Raw genomic sequence first — 22,959 nt, forward strand, 5'->3', positions numbered from 1 at the left:
CCCTGTGAGGGTCATCCGATCTCCCTCATCTCCTAAGTGTCCTGAAGGCTGGCTCAGCATTCTCCTCCCTGCCTGAGGGGAGACAAACTCAGGATATATGAGATAAGAATCTGGCAACCATTTGATTTCTTTGGAATCCAAATTATATTTTCATAAGATCCTTTTATCTGTGCAAGTACCATGAGTATGGGCAAGAATCACTGCTAAGCTTACTTTTGGAACAAGGAGATGGCATATTTTAAAGCTGATGTTTTCAAAGAAAGAAATGTGCTCATGGGGCATGTGGTTTGTATCTGTGACTTGCCTACTCAAGCTCTGGGAACAGTGCTCCCTGGAAAGAGGGCGTCTTCAGGAGCCACTCCTTACAGACTCTTCCAAAACACATCCTGTGTGCCTCATCTGAGAATTACTACAGCACTGGGCTGATCGTGTTCCCTTACAAATTCTCCAAGAGGCCAAGTCAAAAGCATCTCCCCCACCAGTTTCTGAAATGGAACCAAAGCCCATGATAACAACTAACTCATAACAGACATCATAAATTAAGTCCAACAGAAAGAATATGGTTAAGTAGTTTCCCTCCCCAGATCTATCTGCCTGTGTCATCAGAGGCTGCTTAAACTTGAAATATGCAGGGTGGAAGGAACCCCGAGACAAGAAAAGTTACTGCCATCGGAGAGAGGGGGTTTTTTTGGCTAAGCCCAGTTCAAACAGTGCATTTTACAAGCTGACTCGATACAGTCTCCTAATTTTCAGAGTGTATTTTCCTGACTCCTCTACTGACCCTGAAGCATCTACCAGAAGTTTAAGATGGGGAGAGAGTAATAAGAAAACCCTCCGGAAGTAGAGAACACACAAATGCCGGCATTTGTGTGTTAGCGAAACACATTCCTTCTTTCTCCTGTGGCTGAATGGGAATGTCCTCTCCAAACTCCAGATTTTGAGTTATCATCATGAAGTCTCACATGCTATTTACTCTCATCCCAGATACAGACCCTAAGAATTGAAGAAAGTAACTCGCTACAGTTCTATGGTCTTAGGAAGATAGTTCATCCCTTCCTTTTTGGTACTTCGGAACCTATCAAGGACCTATGGTCTCAGTGAGGGGTATAAAAGGAAGTACATGCCAGGTCCACTTAAGAAACTAGTTCTGGAGTCTCATTACTTCCAGAGGTTAGGAATCACGAGGACGTTAGGCTGTGAGCTGCTGAGTGGGAGGCTGTTGCCATGGCTTCTCCAGGAGCACCAGGGAGAGCCTCTGCAATGCTCAGGCGGAGGGGCGGTGGCTGTATGAGCACAAGTGGTCCTTGGGGAGTTTGGAGCCACACCATGAAGTCTGAAGACAATGCATCAGATGAGGGAAGCAGAAAATGGTGAATTACCTCCACAGGGAGGAGATTTAATAGATTATTTAAAAAGCCTAACACCCTGATAGACTGCGAGGGTAAAATGGTTAATTCCTACAAACCCGTACTTTTCTGGTAGTGATTCATTCCCCTTCTCTCATTGGGCACAAACAGAATTTGCTGTCCTACTAGCAACAGCCTTAGGACAATGCCTCATTTTTCTGTAGGACTTGTATAGGCCTGAGTACAAGTTCACATAAGCCCTATTATACTGCAAAGGATCTGAAGCACAACTAGTTACACTCTTCCTAACCACAGGATAGAGCTTATTTTCTGTGACTGCAGTCAGCCACACAACAGAGCACCAGAGCTACAACGGAGGGCTAGCACAGGAATATTCTCCACAGGCCAGAAAGCACAGCATGCAGTGGACCAACTCCATCTCAGAGTGGGAATGAGAGCCAGAGCCCCTTGCCAGACACGAGGGGGGCATTTCCAAACTACCACTGCCATCCACCCATTTACACATATACCACCTGAAAAAAGTCACCCTTTCCAAACATGGACCAACCTCTGGAAAAGTCTTACCAAAAGTTTTTCCATTTATTGATCTCTTTGGCAATTTCATTCAAATACCTTATTCCTACAAAGTAACTTTAAAACTAATTTCTAGAGTAAACCCAGACCAGATCCATGAGAATCTATCTGGTAAGAATGTGAACTTGGGGTCTGAGGGCAGATCGATGGCTGGGGTGCTGATGTTTACCACGGCAAGTCTGGGAGCAGTCTGAATGAAGGTGAATGTTCCCCTCCACTTGAGCTACTGTTCTTTCCAACATTATTTATTATTTCCTTCAGGTGGAAGTCTTGTGTAAACAGACAAGTTAGAGAACTCAGTCACCTCAACTTTTTTAAAGAAAATAATCAGAATTATTCTAATGAAAGGTTTCCAAGTTCAAACTTTATTTTAACTAATTGGCTATGGAGTAGAGCCGCAGGAAACGAGCTATTACACACCAGATGCATGATGTGTCATTTATCTTCTTTCTCATTACCCAACACTGGCAAGACAAACTTGCCACTTGTCTCTAAGCAAAATAAACGGAGACTGTTTTTCTTCTCCATCCTATTACTCTCATCATTCTAGGTTCTAGGACTTAGAATTTAGTGAACTCAAAAAGTAGAATAGAAAAAAACAAATGACTCAAACCAGAAGGATCTTGAAAAAGAAATCATTGTAGGAGAGCAGTACTTTTAAACCCACTTACTTCCCTCCAGGAAAGTCATTACATACCATGAATCCACTGCAAAATCGAGTGAGACAAGCCCATTACCGGGGCCTCTGAGACTTGCCATCTAAAACAGTCCCTGATACTGGACCCTCTCCTATGTCAGCACTTGTTTCCAACGGACAGTGAAGTCAGGACACTTCCTGGCTACAAACAAGGGGCTGTGCAGGCACCAGGCACAGAACAGACTCCCACGTCCCCCCAGTTGGGACAAATGTCTCAATAAGAAAGTACAGCTTGCACCAGTAGTGGGAAACACAGGAATCCTGAACTGGTGGTGCATTAAATAAAACCCCTATTTGCTGTCAACCTTTTTGGAGAAATTGGTCTAGCAATTTAGAAACAGAACACGTGCTCATCTCAGTGGGAACAGAAGACTTATTTAGCAGACATGAATGTTGTTCCCCCCCACCCTGCCACTGGCTTTTACAGAGGACTCTGGTTAACTGTGCCTCAAGTCAGCCTGGATTCCAAATTCTCCTGTCGATTTATTTTGTTAGTTTGGGGATTGTATCAGGACAGACCATGAGACAGTTACTCTACACTCCTTTCGTAGAAGGCAGAGCTACACGGACGTTCCCTGATAGCGATCAGATCGTCTTCCTAATGGTCGGCACTGGTGCAGGCTCCTTCCAGGGCACATTTCCTGCGTTCTGTGGCACCTGTGTTCTGACAAGGAGCGTCAGGGCCAACCTGAGGATACCGGCACCCCTGCTTTAATCAGAGCAGTTCCACTTTTATCATCAGGGCTCTGCGTAGCATTTAAACGTAAAATAATAGGTCCTTCTGCATAATGTAAAATTATAAAGCTTAGACACCTGCCCTAGAACACTCTGATAGAAAAACCATGTAAGGACACTGGGAAGGGCAGGCAATTTTTCCTGAACCCTCAGACTTTACCCCTGACACTCCAACTTTGTGCCCCTGCTTCTGTGCCTGGCACCACTTAGCTCATAGTGACTGTTTGAAAATGTTGGTGATGAACTATCATATGTACAGAGAAACAGGCTGCTTCCTATCAGATTCAAGACTAGCTACCCCTCCCTCCATACCTGCCCCCTGCCCCACAAAGAAAGTGCTGGTTACAGCTCACCTTATCACTATCCAGTGTGTTCTGAGACGTCCTCGAGGCGATAGAGATTGTGTCAGGCTGGCTGCTCCCATCACCCTGGCTATCCAGATCCTCTCCATCCCTGAAGAAGCAAACAAACTTTTCATTACTGACACTGCTGGACTTCTCCAGTGTGGTGTGAGTGAAGCCAGGCTGCTCTTGGCTGTGCAGCTTTGTGCTGTGCACCAGGCCAAGTGTCCCGCACATGTCCTCTGTGTAATGCGCGCAACGGTAAGATGCGGTTGTGGTAATTTCCATCACAGAAGCGAGAAACACAAACATCTGAGACATGACAGAGCTTATCTGGGTCCCATGCATCCAGATTCACGCGTGCAGTGGGAAAGGGGCGCACAGGCATCTGCATACAGCCCTTCATTCACTTTAAGCTGAAGGAGGCTCTTGTCTTGACAAAGCAATTTCATTGTGAAGAGTGATGTGATACATACACTGTATTTAAAAAAATATTCCTCAAATATTTAAGAAAAATCATCTTTGAAAAAGAGTAAGTTAACATTGCCTTGCTCCCTCCCTACTAGAAAGACAAATGCACCCCAAATCGCCAGCACTGACCTCCTGCCCTTCTGTCTGGTGGCCGGCGCCGTTTTGGGAATGTGAATGGGCTCCTTCAGGGCTCCTTTCAGGTGAATGGTCCTTTCCTGTATGACCTCGCGGATGTGCTTTATCCAGTCCTGCTTGTTTTCTATACTGGAAGCCTTCGGAGGTGTGAGAGGCAGTCAGGATACAGAGTGGACCTTTCCAGAACCCATGCTAACTGCACTCCGGTCTCCCACATTCCTTGTTTCCCACTTTCAAGAAAACTTTATGGAAGAACAGCAACCACATCCCATGTTTAATTTGCCATTTGGAATATTTTCCAGTCAAAACCATTTTTCTTTTATTTTTTATTTTTATTTTTTTGAACCATTTTTCTTTTATAGCAGAGATCTTACTCCAGATCTCTGAATACTTTAAGAATCAATCATTCTCCAGCCCCAAAACCTTCTAAGCAGCTCTGGGTAAATATGAAAGTGCAGCCAACCCCAAAGCAAAGTGTCTCTGAAGCTATTTAGGCAAAGGTCGGTAGTTCACAGCCACAAGCGCTGGTGCCCACATGTCTTGCTGCCTCATCCTCTGTACTCACTAACAACAGCTGCAGATGCCCACCTGCACTGGGTCACTCCCACAGCCCCCTATGGAGCCAGGGTACAGGCACGTCAGAAATGTGCCCAGGGTCACACTGCCAGCAGATGAGGAAGCGGGATTCTCAGGCTCGCTCTGGATGGATGGCACCATGGATGACAGAGCCTGTGCCCCCAAGCTGTGCCTTCTCCTGCCTCTAGTTAGAGTAGTAGCATGAACCAGTTAAACTACTACCAATTACAGATGGTGCATTTACCTCAACCCCATTACAACTTTTAAGAAATATTTTCTGAAAATGACACGCAGTAGATACTCCATAAGCATTTGTTGAATGAACACATATGGCAGCACTCTTCCCAGATTTTTTTCCTTTAACTTAGTCTCAAGAGTCTTTTTTTTTTTTTTCTTTTTGCATGTTCTGGGCCTTAGTAACAGTTTTTAATTTCCTTGTGGAAAACATCAACTTCCTATGACATAAGCATAATTCCCTGTAAATGACTGAAACAGTCGTCAGAGGGATTATAGTTGAGATCCTGACTGAGAGGGAGTCTTTTCTCACGGCATACCTTGTCTTCAAAAACAGAAAGTCAAAGCCCATGTTGGGAAAGGAACTTAAAATTGAGAATCTTTTTCCTACATAAAACCTCTTAACTGGAGGATATGTCTTTAAAGTCACTTGGACTTAGAAAAGGGAACTAAATGAAGGATCACAGGAGGAGCCTCTTGCCCCCATTCCCAGACTTAAGACTGGGACAGTAGTAACCCATGTTCTTCTGGGGCCAGAGGCAGGGTGACCAGGGACTATGGGAGTCTGTGCAGGAAACAGAGGTGTCTCAGGGGGCAAAACTCTGAGAGCTACAGATCTACTGGCATTTAAATGTCCAATACAAACTTCAGGTTAAACCAAGAGAAGCACCTAAGAAAGAACATTTGGCAGAGATTAGAGAAAACTGAAGGAAACTGTTACTATGGTTCAGAAATAAATGAAACGCTTATGATTTAACAGAGTCAAATGATCATTACACTTATGGAGAGGAATTCTCCTGACCTGAAAAAATTAAACAAGGAAAACAGGTGCCAATTTTTCAGAAATAGTAAAAGAAAGGCAAGTCAGCTAAATACTAAATAAAAGTTCCCACTTGTCTAAGAGATGAGAATAGTTTGTTTCAGACTCTTGGTGGGTAGTCTCCATCTGTTTAAGGAAGGATTAAGAAACAAGGTTCTCCTTTCCAGAGGACGACATAAATAAGACCACAGTTTTGTTTTACAATACCAGGCCATCACTATCATTGTCATTACCACCAGTACCTCCTCCACTGCCACCATCAGCTCCAGAAGCACCGTTCTCTCTCCCACCACGATCACTTCCACCACCATCTCCATCTCAATCACCTCCACCACCACTACCCCCAACTCAACCACCCCCCAACCTCCATGTCAACCATCTCTACCGCCACTTCCAATACCACCACCTCTACCACCATCATCATCTCAACCAGCATCGTTTTCTCCTCCACCGCCTCTGTTACCACCTTCCACTGACATCTCCATCTCAACCATCTCCATCTCAACCACCCCCCTACTTCCATGTCAACCATCTCCACCACCATCACTCTTCCACCACCACCTCTGTTACCACCTCCATCATCATCTCCATCATACCCCCTCCATTTCCACCACCTCAGTCACCACCTGCATCATCATCTCCATCTTAGCTGGCACCTCCAGCTCCATTTCCATCACCACCACCACCTTGTCCTCCATCATCACATCAATCTCCTCCTCCTCTACCGCCACTTCCATCTCTCTACCACCTCTGTCTCCACCACCACCTCCATCACAAAGCAATCTCTAAAATGAATGAAGACATCATTTCTTTTAGTCTCTCCTTGGAAGGCAGAGAAATATTGCCCAAAATTCCCCTAAGAAAGCTTTTGTCTGATAAAGCCTGTAGGAAGTCTTACTCTTCAATTGTATCATGAGTATTTTATTATGTCCTAAATGAAAGTAGTCCATATCTGGCTAAAATATCTGGCACTATTTTTCAGATGCACTCTTTCACATCTTTCACTGTAGCTAATCTGGATAAATACTATGAGTTGGCAATTTTATGGTTTTGAGTATACTTTAAAATTTTACGGCTTAGAAAAGTTCAGTTATCTAATATTTAGCTATCAGTGCAATTTATGTTTTATAGGGCTTTATGCCAATACTAACAAGAACACACTGGCTTGGTAATCATATACTTGTTGCAAAACAATCCATCATTTCCATGGGAATAAAGACCTTAGAAACGCAATGGCTTTCACTGAAGCACAAATTCTGTAAGAGCAAGTTATCGATGAGTAACCCATAGTTGCTGGAAATACTGGTGAGAGATTAAAAGGAATATACGAGACAGCGTCATTGGCATGCAAGTTCATACACCAGAGTCACATTAAATTTTTGGCTCATCTCCCAATATTCTACAAATCTTCAGCAACATCTTCCACAAAACATCCTGAAATTACTTATGGCCTTTCCAGACAGCTAAAAAAGACAATTCCATCTGTATTTCCTCAAACACAGAAGGAGGGAGTGCTCAAGACACCCTGAAAGCTCTGTCTTTCCTAGGAGAGAGACTGGTATAACAAAAGTAGAGCTCAAATCAAATACCCAAACCCCTGCCTCTATATAGGTGGGGGTTTACGTATCTGTCTATCCATCTATCTAATCTCCAAAAAGCATCCTTAGTGGTTTTGAACACTTAAATCCTAACATTACCAACTCCTGTAACTGATCACATTATCCCCCTTTTCTCTCTGCCTCCTAACCAGAAAGCCAAAGAGTCTGGGACCCCATAAAGACTCTTCGCCCATTCAGCCCTGAAACTGCCTAGGGCTTCCACAAGTCCATCAGGTGCCTGTTGCCCTGTGGAAAAGGTGACATGTGTGGTGAGAGCTGCTGATCCACATCTCCTTCCTCCTGTACCTCAACTTCCTCCATCTCTGATTGAATTAACTAATTCTTCTTCAGACAGCAAGAATGGGACAGTTTAAAGAGATCTCTTTGCATCTGACCTTTAATAGACAAGCAAAAGTTTAGCTCAAGGCATTTTACCACCAAAATGCCACACTGAGTTTATTCTACGATTCTTTTTGTGGTAATCCCCAATCCCAACAAAAGACAGAGTAAATAAAATGATATGAAAACCAGTATGTTTCAATAACAGGAAAAAGAAGAGCACACACAGCCACGATAAACTTGTCCCACAGCACATTCCCAAGCTTCAAATGAACATACCTTAAGGACGATTTTATTATCTGAGGTTGGTGTCCTCCCCACCCACAGTGCAAATTTGCAAGGATCTCCTTCAACGTGTTCTGTGACACCCAACTCTGAGGTCTGGATAAAAAGGTAATTACATAATTAGATGACAGTAAAATGCCAGCAGGAGACAGAATAAAGGCCAAGAAAATGGGTTTTGGTGACCTGTAGTCATGCCAGGTTATAATATAGTTTACATTGACGGTAATCATCAGATCTTATTTTAGGTAAAATGAGAAAATTTTATTCTTAGGCTGCCATGATTGGTTGCATCCCTTTTACTTCATCTGTGCACCCCTACTGGACATCCTGATGAGGGTCAACCAGCAAATCCAGAGGAAGGAAATCAAAGTATTTAAAAATCCTGTTATCTGGAAAATCAAGAGTGGAGTATTTTCAGCTCATAAACAACAAAATGAATCTGTCCTAGTTGCAAAGGAGCTGCCATCATGCATTTTTAGCATGAGCGAAGTAGCTTCGCAGAAGGCAAATGTCTTCATGGTTCAGTTATTTTCCAACTTGTTCATCAAGAGCATTAACTTTGATCTCACCAAAAATTTTAAGGGCTAAGAGACAAAATTTCTCTCTGTCCCTGCCCCACGGTCAAGTGTACCCCTAGCATGTCCTCCCCTCTCCAGCAAAGGAAGTGATTCATAATTGTGGCCTCTGAGGGAAACTTAACTTTTTTAAAAGATAAATTAAATGAAGATGTATCAGCTTCTAAAACAGACTAGCTTGGTCTCTGAGGATAGATTAAAGCCAGCTAGTGAAATTACTAGCCAGCAATGCTGCATTTTTTCTTTCCAGTTACAATATGATCTAAAATGATGTAAGGTAGGCTGTGAGCCAAAAGACAATCTCAAACAGGATATAAGCCAAAGAAAATAGTATGAAAATTGTTAGTTTGAACTTGCCAATTCCAGATTACTATTAAGATGATTTCTACAATGGTAGTATTCTATTACTTTGGGAACTTGATTAATATGTGGATACCCAAAAATACATAATGTAGATGTTCAAATTCTAAATATCTACCAATATTTATAAGTGATCCATCATACCTTGTGTAAAGAAGAAACCAAGTTAGATTGCATTTTCTATTCTTTCTCTGATGGTGATTTTTAATTAGTTTTGCCCAATCCTCCCCCTACCTGACCCTGCCAAGCAGCTCTGTGTTGACAAGCCCTGAGATATTCCCACTAAGGGAACACAGAAATACAGCAGACCCAGAGGACAACACATGCTTGAGACTTCCCTGAGAGTCAACATGGGGTTTTATAAAGAGACTCTTTGGATTTGCTACTTGTGGGGGAAAAAGGTATCAGGTATGTTCTTTTGCCAGAAAGTACACTCACAAGTTAAAAAAGAATTCGAATGCAATACAGTATCCACACAGCACTCAAGGATAGTGAGTGCTTTTTCTACAGATGGGATTGTGGATCTTTAAAATCTGCTTATATATATTTTCTCTAATAACCATGTTTTGTTATTGTAAAAAACCATAAATTTAGTTATTTTTCACACATTCATCTTTATTGAAAAAATATCACACCTCATCATTAAGAACCCATAGCAAGCCACCCAGGAAGGCTGCTTAATGTATATTCCAATGTTGGTGAAAGAAAAATTAATTAGAATGTTATGAGAACTGGATCATAGTCTCATATGATCAAGTTATTTGTAAAGTTAGGACACACAAGAGATAAATTTAAATTCACTTAAAAAGTGTTTTTTCAACTTCAGAGTCAATGGAATTTAGAAAAAGCAGGTTTCCTATCTAGTGAAGCTAAAACCTATGAGCTCCCTCTAGTGGACTCAAGACCATCAGAGAATTTCTCTGTGGAAGATGAAAACCTCACAGTTCCAGAGCTCCACATTTCAGGACAGTCTGGGAGGTCAACCTGGAAGCAACAGTAATTTTTTTCTACCTGCAAGAAGATGGCAAAGTGTGTTACCTTTACATTTACAATTCTGAACGTCTATACTTACAAACAATTTGCTTTTATAAAGGTACTTGCTTCTGCCACTGGAATCTTTCACTTCTTTACTAAATACTAAGGACATTTCAAAAAGGAAGAGATGCCGTTCTCGACCCTTTCGAATTAAGGTTTTTGGGTCCCACACTTGGAAGGATTCTTGTAGAATGAGTTCTCCCTGAGACTCAATATTTTCATCAAACCCTACAACATAAAAACAAGGAGGCATAATTAATTTGAAGGAAAATTTAAAAAGATGCACAGGACAGCACTGTGATGGTGTGAACATTTGTTTGATGCCCATCCATTGAATCTCAGATTAGAGGTTCCTGTTTGGGTCCCCACTCTAGACTCCCAGCACCGACCCCATCTGACAAAGGATAATTCTTCCTACAACATGACTGCATATATTTTCCCTTGTTCAAAAAAAAAAAAAAAAAAAAAAAAAAAAGGGCAGCGATTCCTCATGTCTTTACTCTTTAAATTCTATCTCCCTAGGGGTGACATTCACACCATTTGAGATTGATTGAACTCTATTTCTCCTTGGCCTTCCATGACACAGACCTCCTCTCCTGTCCAGAATGGTCCACGGACCTTCCCCCCAGGCCACTGCCTACTCCTAGCCCGCACCCTAGCCCTCCACCTCTTTGGCCTAACACCATTCCTGGACATTCCACCACAATCCCAGCCCTTCCTCAAGGCTCTGGTCTGGCCTTCCTCAGTGAGTTCTCCCATCCTTGCAAAATTCTTCACATGAATCAGTCACACTGTGGCCATGGGGTGGCTTTCGGTCTGCTCATCTCTTCATGGAAGTGGCCCATGGTATGGACTTGTAGCTACCAGGACTTCACAGAGCAGTCTGATGCCTGGGACGGGGGCTGCTAGCTCTCTCTCTCTCAACTACCTCTCCCCTTCTTCTGTAGACAGAAACCCCTCTATAGTCAGGACAGCCGTGCACCCAAGCTCAGGCACATGGGGAGGCCTCGTACAACTTCCAGTTTCTGCCCTTATAGCAACTGTTCTTCCCCCTCGGTTTCCCTACTTTCTTCCTGCGAGATGTAATGTCAACATGGTCATGACACACCCTCAACCTAGCCACAACCAGACAACATTGGAGCTGTGGAGGGAAAGTAGACAGAACAGAGCCTGAGTCCCTGAGGATGCCCCAAGGGGCTGCCACCCCAGCTCAGGGGTTCCTTCAGAGTAAGAGACCCTCTGATTTTTGGGGTCTCTACTACAAACAGCAGCACCTCTGTCCCAACTAGATAAACAGGGGCTAGAAAAAGCATTTGGGGCAGGATTATTTCTTGTAAATAACTGTGTACCCTCATTCTAACAGTTAAGTTCTGTAACACAGGAATAGCCTTTGTAAACACAAGCTACACGGAAATTTCACTTGCAACCATAATTTTTATTTCTCTGACTCTCTCTTCTCCATATTACATGCTGCTGTGTTACACACTGCTGTGTTCAACACTCTTGCAAGTGATACAATGGATATAGACGTGAGGAAACAACAAGCATTTTAAAGGATTCTATAATTACAGGGGACTGATGGTGCCTGCCTGCCTTCCTTCCATCTAACTCAGACACCACATTGCCTAAAGCAAGTGACACAGGTGTTACTGGTGTTCTGAGGGTGGACAGCCATTCTCCAGTTAGTGGACAAGGACATGCTCTTAATGAGGTTGAAGTACTTTATGCGATTCTTAGGGGAAGCAATGAAACCAGTTCTTTTAAAAAAGAAGATACTTGGACTGTCTGAATGGCACAGCTGGTTAAGCATCTGACTCTTAATTTCAACTCAAGTTGTGATCTCAGAGTGGTAAGATCCAGTCCTGCACTGGGCTCCACACTCAGCAGGGAATCTGCTTGAGGATTCTCTCTCTCTCTCTCTCTCCCCCCCCTCCCTCCCTCCCTCTCTCCCTCCACCACACCTGTGTGCACTCACACTTCTGAGTGCACTCACACATATTTCTAAAATAAATAAATCTGCAAAAAATAAGAAAGAATTTCTTCACATCTAAACTCTTAATTCCTAACAAAACACAGAGGAATGAGGCCAAGTGTTTCGGGGCACAGGAAATCCACTCATAAACAGTGTGGGTAGAAAGGGTACAGATGCTTGTTAGGGACCTGCAGAGCCCATTACCTTCCAGCATGCTGAGGTGCATGGCATCATTGGCTCGTTTTGGCACACTGAGCATCACCTCCAGGCCATCTTTTATCTCTCCCTTTCCTTCCTCACAGCAAGTAAGTAGTTCCTGCAAGAGACCAACACCATGAACTAGCCAAAGATCAAAAGCTCTGCCAGCAAGAACTTTGCAGAAGAGAAGTCTATGAAGAATCCATGGTTTTCAAGATAACAACAGACTGCAGTCAACTGGTTACATATTCTCACAGAAAAGGGATTACTGTCTCTTTATGCAATAGATGGAAGGGTGTGTCCTGCTTAAATCAGGATGCTTCCTCAGATCAGAGCAAGCCAGATGCAGTCACAGTTTAAGATGAAATCAGTATACACATTAACTGCCAAGCCTCAAAAATGACAAATAAAAATACTTCATTAGCACAGCAAAACATAGTTAGCCATTGGTTTTATCTGAAGGTCCCAGCAGAGTCCGCGAGTACTGCTGCGGTTCCTGAGCAGCCCAGTGTGATTTCGAACTCTCTGGGGCAGTTAATGCCATGCCCCCTCTAACCTGGAACACCCAGGTCACGAGCAGGAGCAGCACCACTGAACCAGAACCTATAGTTAAATGCTGGGCCTTTCGTGTGCAGGATGTTTGGCAAGGCACTAATGACCTTAAGCACACCTCCCTCAGTGTGATTACATTTCAGGTCTACTTGGAGGAACATCTGCTATTAAATTAAAGGTAACAGAGACAATAAATGCACTTTCTGGCAGGGTCAGAGATATTTTATCACCTGCGTATGAATGGTTATAGTCAGTGAGTAACAGTAACCACAGCTTTCTGTGTCCTTATGGTCCACAAGAGGGCCAAGGCACCGCAGTCAGCTCTGATCTCCTACTGGACACTGGTACAGCAACTTGGCACCAAACAAGCACCTTCACTTATGTCCAGATGGTTTTTACCTATTATTCTAAGCAGCTTGGCAAAACGTGCTTAAAAATGCTCTGTACAGGAAATTAACTTCACTGGCAGAATCCTTCCTCATTGGGGATCTCAACAAAGCTTATTACTATTCTGTTGAAGAACCGCTGGGCAGAATAATGCGAGGTTTATAAATAAAGCCCGGCTTTAACAACGATTGACTAGATGTGAGGTCACTGACAAAGAGAGCTTTTGTGGAAACACATGCTAAAAACAAAATTCTTAAATCTTGAGGACACCAAGAGGTACACTGGCTTTGCAGAAGTAAAAAGCAAAGGGCTAACGTGAAAATAAATAACTTAACCTCCTGACTTCTATTTCGTGTTTGTGGCAACCTCATACTCCTATAGTGAGGGTCATCTAAGAACTTAATTGGATTTTGATACGAAAGTGCAGGAGAGCTTTCCCAACAGAATTGTCCCATGATGGTATCACTTTCACAAAAGAATATCACTATGTTTCTAGAGTTTTTTCAGTAAAAAAAAAGATAAAGAAGAGTCTCAGGATTTCGTAACTCCACCTCTGAACTTCTTTTCTATCTGGAAAAATTACATCCTCATCTCCTACTGCTGTGCTTGGGCAGCACCGGAGACAGATTCAAAAAATACTATTCCCAGGAGGTGTGGGCAGTTGGTACATTCTGATGCTTAATAACATTCTTCAGCCAAGGAAACAGTAGGGTAAACATCATTAGGTGGAGGTTGTAGATTAGGATTCTTTTAGTCAAGAAAATGTACATCAATTATTACGATGCATTCTGTGACAACCATCACAATGTCTAACTTTTCTTTGAATTTCTATACCACTGTTAAGTCCCTAGATTATTACAAATGTGTTTTTTGAGGTATAATTGACATACCATTATGTTACTTTCAAGGATTCATTATTTGTATATATTGCAAAATGATCACAGTAAGTCTAGTTAACATCTGCCACCAAACATAGTTACAAGATGATTTTAATTGTAATCTTTCATTACCAAGAAAGAGTAGAGGTCAGTTTGACTCAAATTCTTGGGATGTGCATGAACAACATGTTCCATAAATATGTGTGTGACACGTGACCAGACATAACAGGAATTTGCCTGAGGGTGAATTACCTGAGCACCAGCCCCACTTAGGTTTAGAGCTGAGCCCAGGTAACAGAAACCCAGAGATGACTGTGGACACAGCCCGCACCCTCATGGGCTCGCTTCCAGACCTGCAGACCAGCACTGTTAGAAGCTGGACTTAAATGCATGCAAAGCATATAGACAGTGCCTGTCCCATAGTCAGCAAGCCATCCTGGCACACAGGTACTAAGTGACCCAGATTTGACAATCTCTCTTTCCTTTCTCAGTTTATGTTATGTTAGGGACCAGGGTCAGTCAGCAAAGTTCAGGTGCATAATCAAGGAATACTCCCTTGTTTACCTGCTGTGCTGAGAAACTGCTGTGCTGAGGGTAACAAACACCAATGAATTAAAAAAAAACTAATTGTCTAGATATTAAAAATTCAGGGTAATTTACATAAACAGAAGTGTCAAAACCGTAATGCACAGTTCATAAAATTTTGCAGGCACAAAGATGCTTCATACATACTTTTAAAAGAAGTTGATACTTCGTTATTCGCTGAACTGGCTTAATAAGGTAGGAAGAGATGGAATTGGCTAATCCATGCCGTTGTTGTATTTCCTGAATTAAGAAAAAAATATATATATACTGATGAACATTAAAAATTAGATAGCATGTACTAAAAATGGACATTTTTTACCTCTAAAAGGAATATACACATATCACTATTGTCCTAGAAATAAAAGTAGAAATCACTACTTATTCTTTTAATATGCTAAACATAAAAATGAGTTACCAGTTTGAACCAGAAGGTAGCAGTGCTTTCATGTGTAGACGGCAAATAGGCACAGCCAACGGCTCCCAGCTCCTGGGCCTGCCCTGGTCTGGCAAACCCCCGGTGCCAGCCCTGGTCCCACTCAGACACAGGACCCTGAGCCACAGACTGGACACACCGTCTCTCCCCCAGTGCGGCCGGCTCCTGAAGCTTCGGCCATGGGCGCCCCCTCCCCCGGCCTGACTCCCCCTAACAGGGCCCCTCCCTCACGAACACACCCACGAACTGTGCAGGCAGTCCACCTGCCCTCACAATTCAACCACTTTCTAGCCCAGACTTGCCACACCAACCAGCTGTGCTTGCTCGATCTTGGCTCTTACCACTCTTCTCAAAAAAAAATAAAAAGGGGGGGTGTGTTATCTTCTAATATTCTATGCTTCAAATGGAATTTAAAAACCATCACATGTTTGTATTCTCAATCTGTTTGCCATTCTGATTAAGCTCGTCAGGAGCCCCGCACTGCACCGTGATTCACGGGGCAGCTCTCTCTACAGCATGCCGGCTGCAGAAATCACCAAATGGCTCATCACCTACACACCAAGCAGATTAGATTAAAACTCAACAATTCTTCCTCTGCCTTCCAGATTACAAATATAGTCTTAAGTTTCTCTTCAACTGCAGTTGTTTAAAAAAATGTGAGATTTATGATTTAATGATTACAATACACACATTCATAATTCCACATCTAACAGGTTTCTTTTTCATATACAGTATAATGCACAGACCCTGGGTATGGGGCACTGAGTTCTGACAAATGTCAACACACTTGCAACTGACTTCCAAAGCAAGGTACAGAATATTTCCAACAAAACAGAAAGTCCTCAGACCCCTTTCTAATCAATCCCCTTACCCACAACCCCATCACCACCAAGAGACAACCTGTTCTGGTTTCTATCATCAGATGAGTTTTTAGGTCTAGAATGCCACATAAAAGGAATCCTACAGAATGTATTTTTTCGTATCTAGCTGCTCTCAGCCCAGTTTTGGAGATTAATCTTTGCTACTTATGTATCAAGCATTTATCCCTTTATACAGCTGATTAAGTATTCCATTTCATGCATATCTCATAAACCATTTGAGTCTTTTTAATATCTTGTTTTAATAACATCCAGAAATGCAACTCTGATATTTCTAAACACCAATTTCACTATTTCTGTTGACATTTTTAATACCTTACCATAGGATTATACTATTCAAAAATGACAAGAGACAAATGAATATCCAATGGAAAAAAAGTCTCTTTAGCAAATGGCATTGAGAAAACTGGACAGCAACATGTGGAAGAATAAAATTAGACCACATTTTTTCACCATACACAAAAGTAAATTCAAAATGGATTAAAGGCACAAATGTTAAGACCTGAAATCATAAAAATCCCTGAAGAGAGCACAGGCAGTACTTTCTATGACATCTATGCCATGGCAATGTTTTTCTAGATATGTCTACCAAGGCAACAAAAATAAAAGCAAAAATAAACTACTGGAACATCATCAAAATAAAAAGCTTCTGCACAATAAAGAAAATAATCAACAAAACTAAGAGGCAACCTACTGAATGGGAGAAGGTATTTGCAAATGACATATGATACAGGATTAGTATAATAAAAATGGGAAAAATAAATGATTGAAAAAGATTCAAAGATTATTTTTGCATCATAGAGCATAAAAGAAGCTTAACAGTCTACACCTTTGCACATTACATTTAAAAATTGAGGATTATATATAAATAGTAAGTCATGTGACATATATATGTACATGTTAAAATCTTTGAAGGATCTTTTAAAAACAGAAAATAGAAAAACATCCCACCATACATGTGACAGATAAAAATAAATATACTGTACCACCCATTAGATGAAAGCTATCAGTAGAGTTGCATTTTTTTGTTTACCAAACACAATGTAAAAGATTCAACCACTTTACCAGGAATCTCTTACTTACATCAAAGTAGGATCCTGCATGCTCTAATATCAGCTGAGTAGAATCAGGCTTATTTTTGCAATATGTGACATACATCTGAAACTTGTCTGCCTATAAACAAGAAAAAATCAGAATATCTCTTTCAAATGGCAAGAAGTCAAAATACAATAGACTTTTATGTAGAAAAGAAGCTATGGGGATAAAGGAAATTTAAACTCCACATAAAAGAAACCCTATCGTATACAGAAAGTGCTTAAAAATAAGAAATATCCTACTGATACATGCGTCCAGAAGCTGCCCCTGGCCCAGTAAGTCAGGGCTGGGCACACCCTCCCTGTTCACACAGTGGCCAGTGCAAACCTGGGCATCATCTGTAGATGGCAGGGCACTGCCCCCAGGTGACTGTCTCTTCTCCTCCCTCCACCCCCCAGGCATGGCTGGGCACCTGTGTACCCGTGAATCCCCAGGGCCACACACGGGCCCAGCACACTAAATGTTCCATTTCGAACTATCACTACTACCAATAAAAAACTCATTCCACGTGAATAACTAGTTGGAGAATGTCATTCTTAGAGGCAAAATCTACTTCTCTATAAGCAGACACCATAGAAGATGGTGACATAAAAGATATGAACCATATTCCTTTTAACCTCCTGCAAAGCCACCAAACAACTGTGAGAACAAGTAGCTAAGGTGTCATTACCCAAGTAACAAAGCAATGTCCAACATCTTCTGGCAACTGCTCATATTTTTCCAGCTCTTTTAGGAATATGCTGCAAAGAGTAATAAAAATGGTATCGGATTATTAAGAGGTTTTAAAACACTGTACTAGTGAGATATGCCAGAAATCAGACCAAACATGCCAAGCATACCATTTCCATCAGGTGCAGTGAAACACTTGTGCCCTCTAGATTTTAACAAAATGTGTAGCTGTTAACTACTTAACTAGGCAACTTAAATGTTTTCTAATGCAAAGTTTAACCTAGCAGCTTACTTCTGGGTGAGTGTTTTGTTCAGGAGCTAAGGATGTTACTTAGGGATACAAATAAACAATCAGAGGAAGCCATTTCAGATTTCAGGGTGTTTTGCTGGGGTGGGGGCCGGGGAGTGAGGAAGACTCTGGCAGTCCTGCCCCAGCAATATCTTTTCACAGGCTACTGCGCAGCACACATTCTATCTAAAGGAACTTCTGCTTCTTAAAAAAAAAAAACAAAAAACCCAAAAACCTTAAAAATAAAACCATGTGCCTCTTGTGGCCAATGGACAGTACGTTTTGCATTGGTCAGAGTACACATCTGTTCTATTCTCAGTTCTTTCTTCCCTCTTGTTGGAAAAGACCACACATCAGCCAGCAGCCACGGAGACCTCTTCCTTCTTTTTAACTCTAAGAAGTAATTGATGTAGCAGCTGGTGACATAGTAGCTTCAAAGAAGTCAGGCTTCCTTCAAAAAAGAGTTTTCACACTTTCCCTAATCTTATTTCTGTGGCAGGAAAGTACAGAAAAAAAGTTGAGTCTCTATTAAAATAGTCTCTACTACGTCAGTTTTTTTGATGAAAGCCTGACAGGTGTCATTCAAATTTCAACAGAATCACTGAAATGGATGCTTAATTCATTTTGAAGCCTTCATTTCTTATTATGAAACTTCAGCATGGTATCTAGGTTTCGAGAGTAACCAGCTCCCCAAAGATAAAGCCACTCACTTATTATGAAACTCATAGATTTCCTGCATGTTCCCGAAGATAACAAGCTCTCTGTTTACGATGCCGGCCGGGATCTCCTCCACTCCGCTGGTCATTTCCCACAGGTATGTCTGACCAGAGGGAAGAAGAGGGATTACATAAAAACCAAGAGCACATGTCCAAGGAAGTATTCCTGACATCTGGAATACATACCCAGACTTCCCGAACCACTGAAAAATACATCTGAAGAATGCAACCTTTTACAAAACAACATCAAAGACTTTTTCTCAAAAAAGCCACCCCAGTTGCTATGAGCACTTGAGAGGTAGGTCCTATTCGTTCCAGCTCAAAACCTTCTATTCCTGGCTTTGAGTTTTCTTGTTAACCTACACTACAAGGTATGACACATATTCTTTAAATGCCTGAGTATGAGTTGCCAATCATAATTAGTAGGCACATTTCTCTGAAGCTGCTGTAAAATTCTCTACAAAGAGAATGTCAGCCAGGCTGTCATGTGATGAACAGAATGAGAGGATTAATGCTGTATCATCCCTGCAATGAGCAAAACACAAGCCTGGAACCCCACAGAAGGGCAAAAACAAGACACAGGCTGCTTAAGCATGCTTAAAATCTCGAAAACAACAACAAAAAGTGTGACTATTTTAAGAAGTACCCACAGGTAGGGGTGAATAGCACACTTAGATTGAATCTAAATAAATAAGCAAAAAAACTTACTTACATCCATACACTCCCGGAGGTCTCTCACGTAAGCCTTTTCAGTCTGAATCAGCTCAGCCATTATGAACCTTCAACGGAGGAAGACAGCCAGGGGCTCAGTTTACAATCAGGACACATGCTCATTTTAACTACTACTTTCATGGTTTATGAAATAATAAGCGGGATTTTAAAACCAACAGTCAGTGTTCCGGGGAATTAAATCAAGAACAGATAGCACAATAATAGTACTCAGCCACTGATTCAAAGGAAAAAACATCTTGGACAACATTTTGTTGAGGTGCCCGCAGGTCAGGGATTCTCCATCAGCACCACCAACACATGGGGGTGGATAACACTTTGCTGGAGGCTGTCCTGTGTAGTGGAGGGACCACCAGCAGCTTCGGTGTCCACACACTGGATGCCAGCAGCATTCCCCTCTCCCTACTGCATGACAGCCAAAAATGTCTGCACACGTTGCAGAATATCCCCTGGGGGACAGAACTGCCTCTGGCTGAGAACCCCTGGCTCAGGACAATCTCGTCTTCATGAACGTCTAGTACAGTTTACTAACTGGCAATTTTGAAACCCCTCCATGTATGCTGTTTTTCTTGTTAGTACAACTATTTACTCATGACCTACTGATGGCAATGGCACTAAAACAATTTGTCAGCCATGGAGGAGATGGAGGCACAGGAACAGAAACAAGACACGGTTTCTGAACCAGATGACAAGGGGACAGTGGTATCTGTGCTGCAAAAACCAAGCGTATTCGGAGCATCACAAAGCATTAATGCCATTTGGTTTCAAAGCACACACAGAAGCATGTTGGTCCAAGTGACATTTTCTTCAATTTTTCAATGAATCCCAGCAGGTTCTTAAAGACTGGCTTACTCTTTTCTGCGGGCCGACTTCCGTTTCTCTTCATTAAGTTCATGAGCAGCATCACGAAGCTTCACCTCTGACCCAGGGACACTGGCAGGGATTATGTCTAGCTGAAGACTTTTGCTCTGTGGAGGAAGACGGCCAATTAACTTCCGTTAATTACGTCCAGGGAGGACATGAGGAAGAACATGATTTATTCTGTTTGCACAAAGCAATTTACCGATTTGTTGGAATCTGAAGAAATCCCCAGGGCTTTCTCCAAAGAGGTCCTGTACTTCTCCATCCGCAGAGAGAAATCTCTGTACCTCTTATCCACTGCAGTGACACATTTTTTTATCTCTGCTGCATGGGCATGCCCTTTTTCACAAAAGCCATCAGCCAGCTGTATCAATAGCTTCACTCTCTCTTTGGTTTGCTGCAAAAACACAACAGGAAAGTATTGTGAGGCAAATGAACTCAACTGCCAGAAACCAGAAACACAGTGGCAACTTGCCTACAACTCTGAGCCTGAACAGGGAAAAATCGCTGGTGACAGAAACTTACACCAGAGCTCCAAGTCCAGGTGAATTCCTCCCTGATCCTAGTCGAGCTCCCTCCCCTCAGCTTTCCAAAAGAATGGCAGGTTTAGGACTGAGAAAACCACCAAACAAAAATCTAGACTTTCTTTCAACCATGTCTTCATCTGGTAGATGCTCAGGAGAAATGTGCAGAGGGAATAAGGAATGCTCAAGCAGGCTGTTCTCTCTGCAGCTCTGTGATTCTACACCATGGAATGCTAGCACGAACTGGCTACAAAGACACCATCCTGCTTCCTGCAGGTTTGTTCCCTATGCCCATTTAGGGCAGCAGTCATCTGAGATTCTGGCTCTCCTGCAGTATGTGGCAAAGGATCTCCCCAAGGCAGACACTCAACAAAATCCTTGAAGCAACTCCACGTTCGCACGTTCATTTCTTCAATTCTCAGTAGAAATGGAGGAAAAACTGCTCGTCAGGAAATTATCTTCAGAGAGGTGTTAAAAATGCCCTTCCCTGTTTTAGAACTCCCTCTCAAAAAAATTATTTACTTTGTATATGTACTTAGAAAAGACATTTAAAGTAAGTTAAACATAACTTCCTTATTTTTCGTAAAGTTAAGGATAACCATAGAACACTGGTTTACGCTGCATGGCAGTGACTTCGTTCAACTCTGATTTTTCAGCACATCCTTCACTATATCCTTCTCCTGTGTCACAATGACAAGGCTTCCTTCAGTGATCCCACTGGCATGTCCGATGAATACAGTTGCTCCTGTGGCAGGGAACCTGATTTTCTTCACTAACCTTCATCTAGAAAATCTTCATGCCTAACATTCAGGGAGCTGACTATAAAAATCCCAACAGGTGTACGTGAGAGCAGGGGCCTCAAAAAAAAAAAAAAAAAAAAAAAAAAAAAAAAAGGTCCCCAAAAGGATAAAGGTCAGAGCTCACAATTGGATAAATTATTTTAATTTGGGGATGCCTGGGTGGCTCAGTGGTTGAGCATCTGCCTTCGGCCCAAGGCGTGATCGAGTCCCACGTCAGGCTCCCTGCATGGAGCCTGCTCCTCCCTCTGCTTGTCTCTGCCTCTCTCTGCCTCTCTCTCTCTCTCTCTCTCTCTCTCTCTCTCTCTCTCTATATATATATATATATATATATATATCTCAGGAATAAATAAAATCTTTTAAAAAAATTATCTTAATTTGTATAGTAAGTTTGAGGCAGAATTCACTAGGCAACCTGTAAGACCAGCTGTAAAAATCCTCAGGTTCTGCACAAACACCCTGGTGACCTCGCTGTCACTGGGTGCCCGAATGAACACAGCTCCCAGCATGTGTGCTCCACACATGCACCCTGCCTCTGTTTCTTTGCATCAGTGGCTCTCCTGCCTGGAATGCTATTCCCCCAGATGTCTCCATGGCTCCTTTATGTCTTTGCTCAACTGAAGGCCACTTTCAACAGGTGCCCCCTGACTCCATTAGAATTGCAACTCCCCTTCCTGCCCCAGCTATCCTGACTAACCCTGTGTGCTCTACTATTTCCCATGGCATGGATCACCTTCCAACAAGGATGTGCTTTACCTATTACCATTACTGCCTGCCTCTTGTTTGAATGTAACCACTATGGGCCAGGGATATTTGTTTGTTTTGCCTACTAATATCTCATTCACCTTCCATATGCTTGGCTTGTAGTGGACATTTACCAAATATTTACTAAGAAAATAAATCAACATTAGGTTCTTTGTGCAAGTATGTATATGCCTATAACTTTAATAGGCACGGTAGTTACTCTTAACAGGCGTTAATATCATACTTTCTGAAAAGCAAATGAAAACAGAACTCAGATACAATTATCTCTGGAAAAAAATGATGATTGCAGACTCTATACAAGCTATTTATTGGAAAAAGCAAAACTTAAAACACACTGAAGTTTATGGGGGCTTTCATCTGGTGTGGAAATGAACTCAGGTTGAGTGACCTGAAAGGAAAAGATCGGTCGACCAAATCTTTTTTTTTTTTTTTTAAAGAGAGGTAGGGATGGAAAGGGGCAGAGGAGGGGGGGGGGGGGAGAGAGAGAGAG

At 42.2% G+C, this 22,959-nt stretch overlaps 1 protein-coding gene across 1 annotated transcript in view; it reads right to left on the minus strand.

The window, feature by feature from the left end:
- Positions 1-22,959, minus strand: part of TRIO (trio Rho guanine nucleotide exchange factor) — a 351,672-nt gene that overhangs the window by 92,486 nt on the left and 236,227 nt on the right. Inside the window, 12 exon segments of the mRNA XM_038583299.1 lie at positions 3,726-3,825; positions 4,314-4,456; positions 8,166-8,267; positions 10,179-10,369; positions 12,318-12,429; positions 14,861-14,953; positions 17,108-17,197; positions 17,790-17,859; positions 18,788-18,897; positions 19,506-19,572; positions 20,375-20,490; positions 20,586-20,780. Of these exon segments, the coding sequence (XP_038439227.1) occupies positions 3,726-3,825; positions 4,314-4,456; positions 8,166-8,267; positions 10,179-10,369; positions 12,318-12,429; positions 14,861-14,953; positions 17,108-17,197; positions 17,790-17,859; positions 18,788-18,897; positions 19,506-19,572; positions 20,375-20,490; positions 20,586-20,780 (1,389 nt within the window).

This window comes from Canis lupus, chromosome 34 (genome assembly GCF_011100685.1).
Source record: "Canis lupus familiaris isolate Mischka breed German Shepherd chromosome 34, alternate assembly UU_Cfam_GSD_1.0, whole genome shotgun sequence".
NCBI lineage: Eukaryota > Metazoa > Chordata > Mammalia > Carnivora > Canidae > Canis > Canis lupus.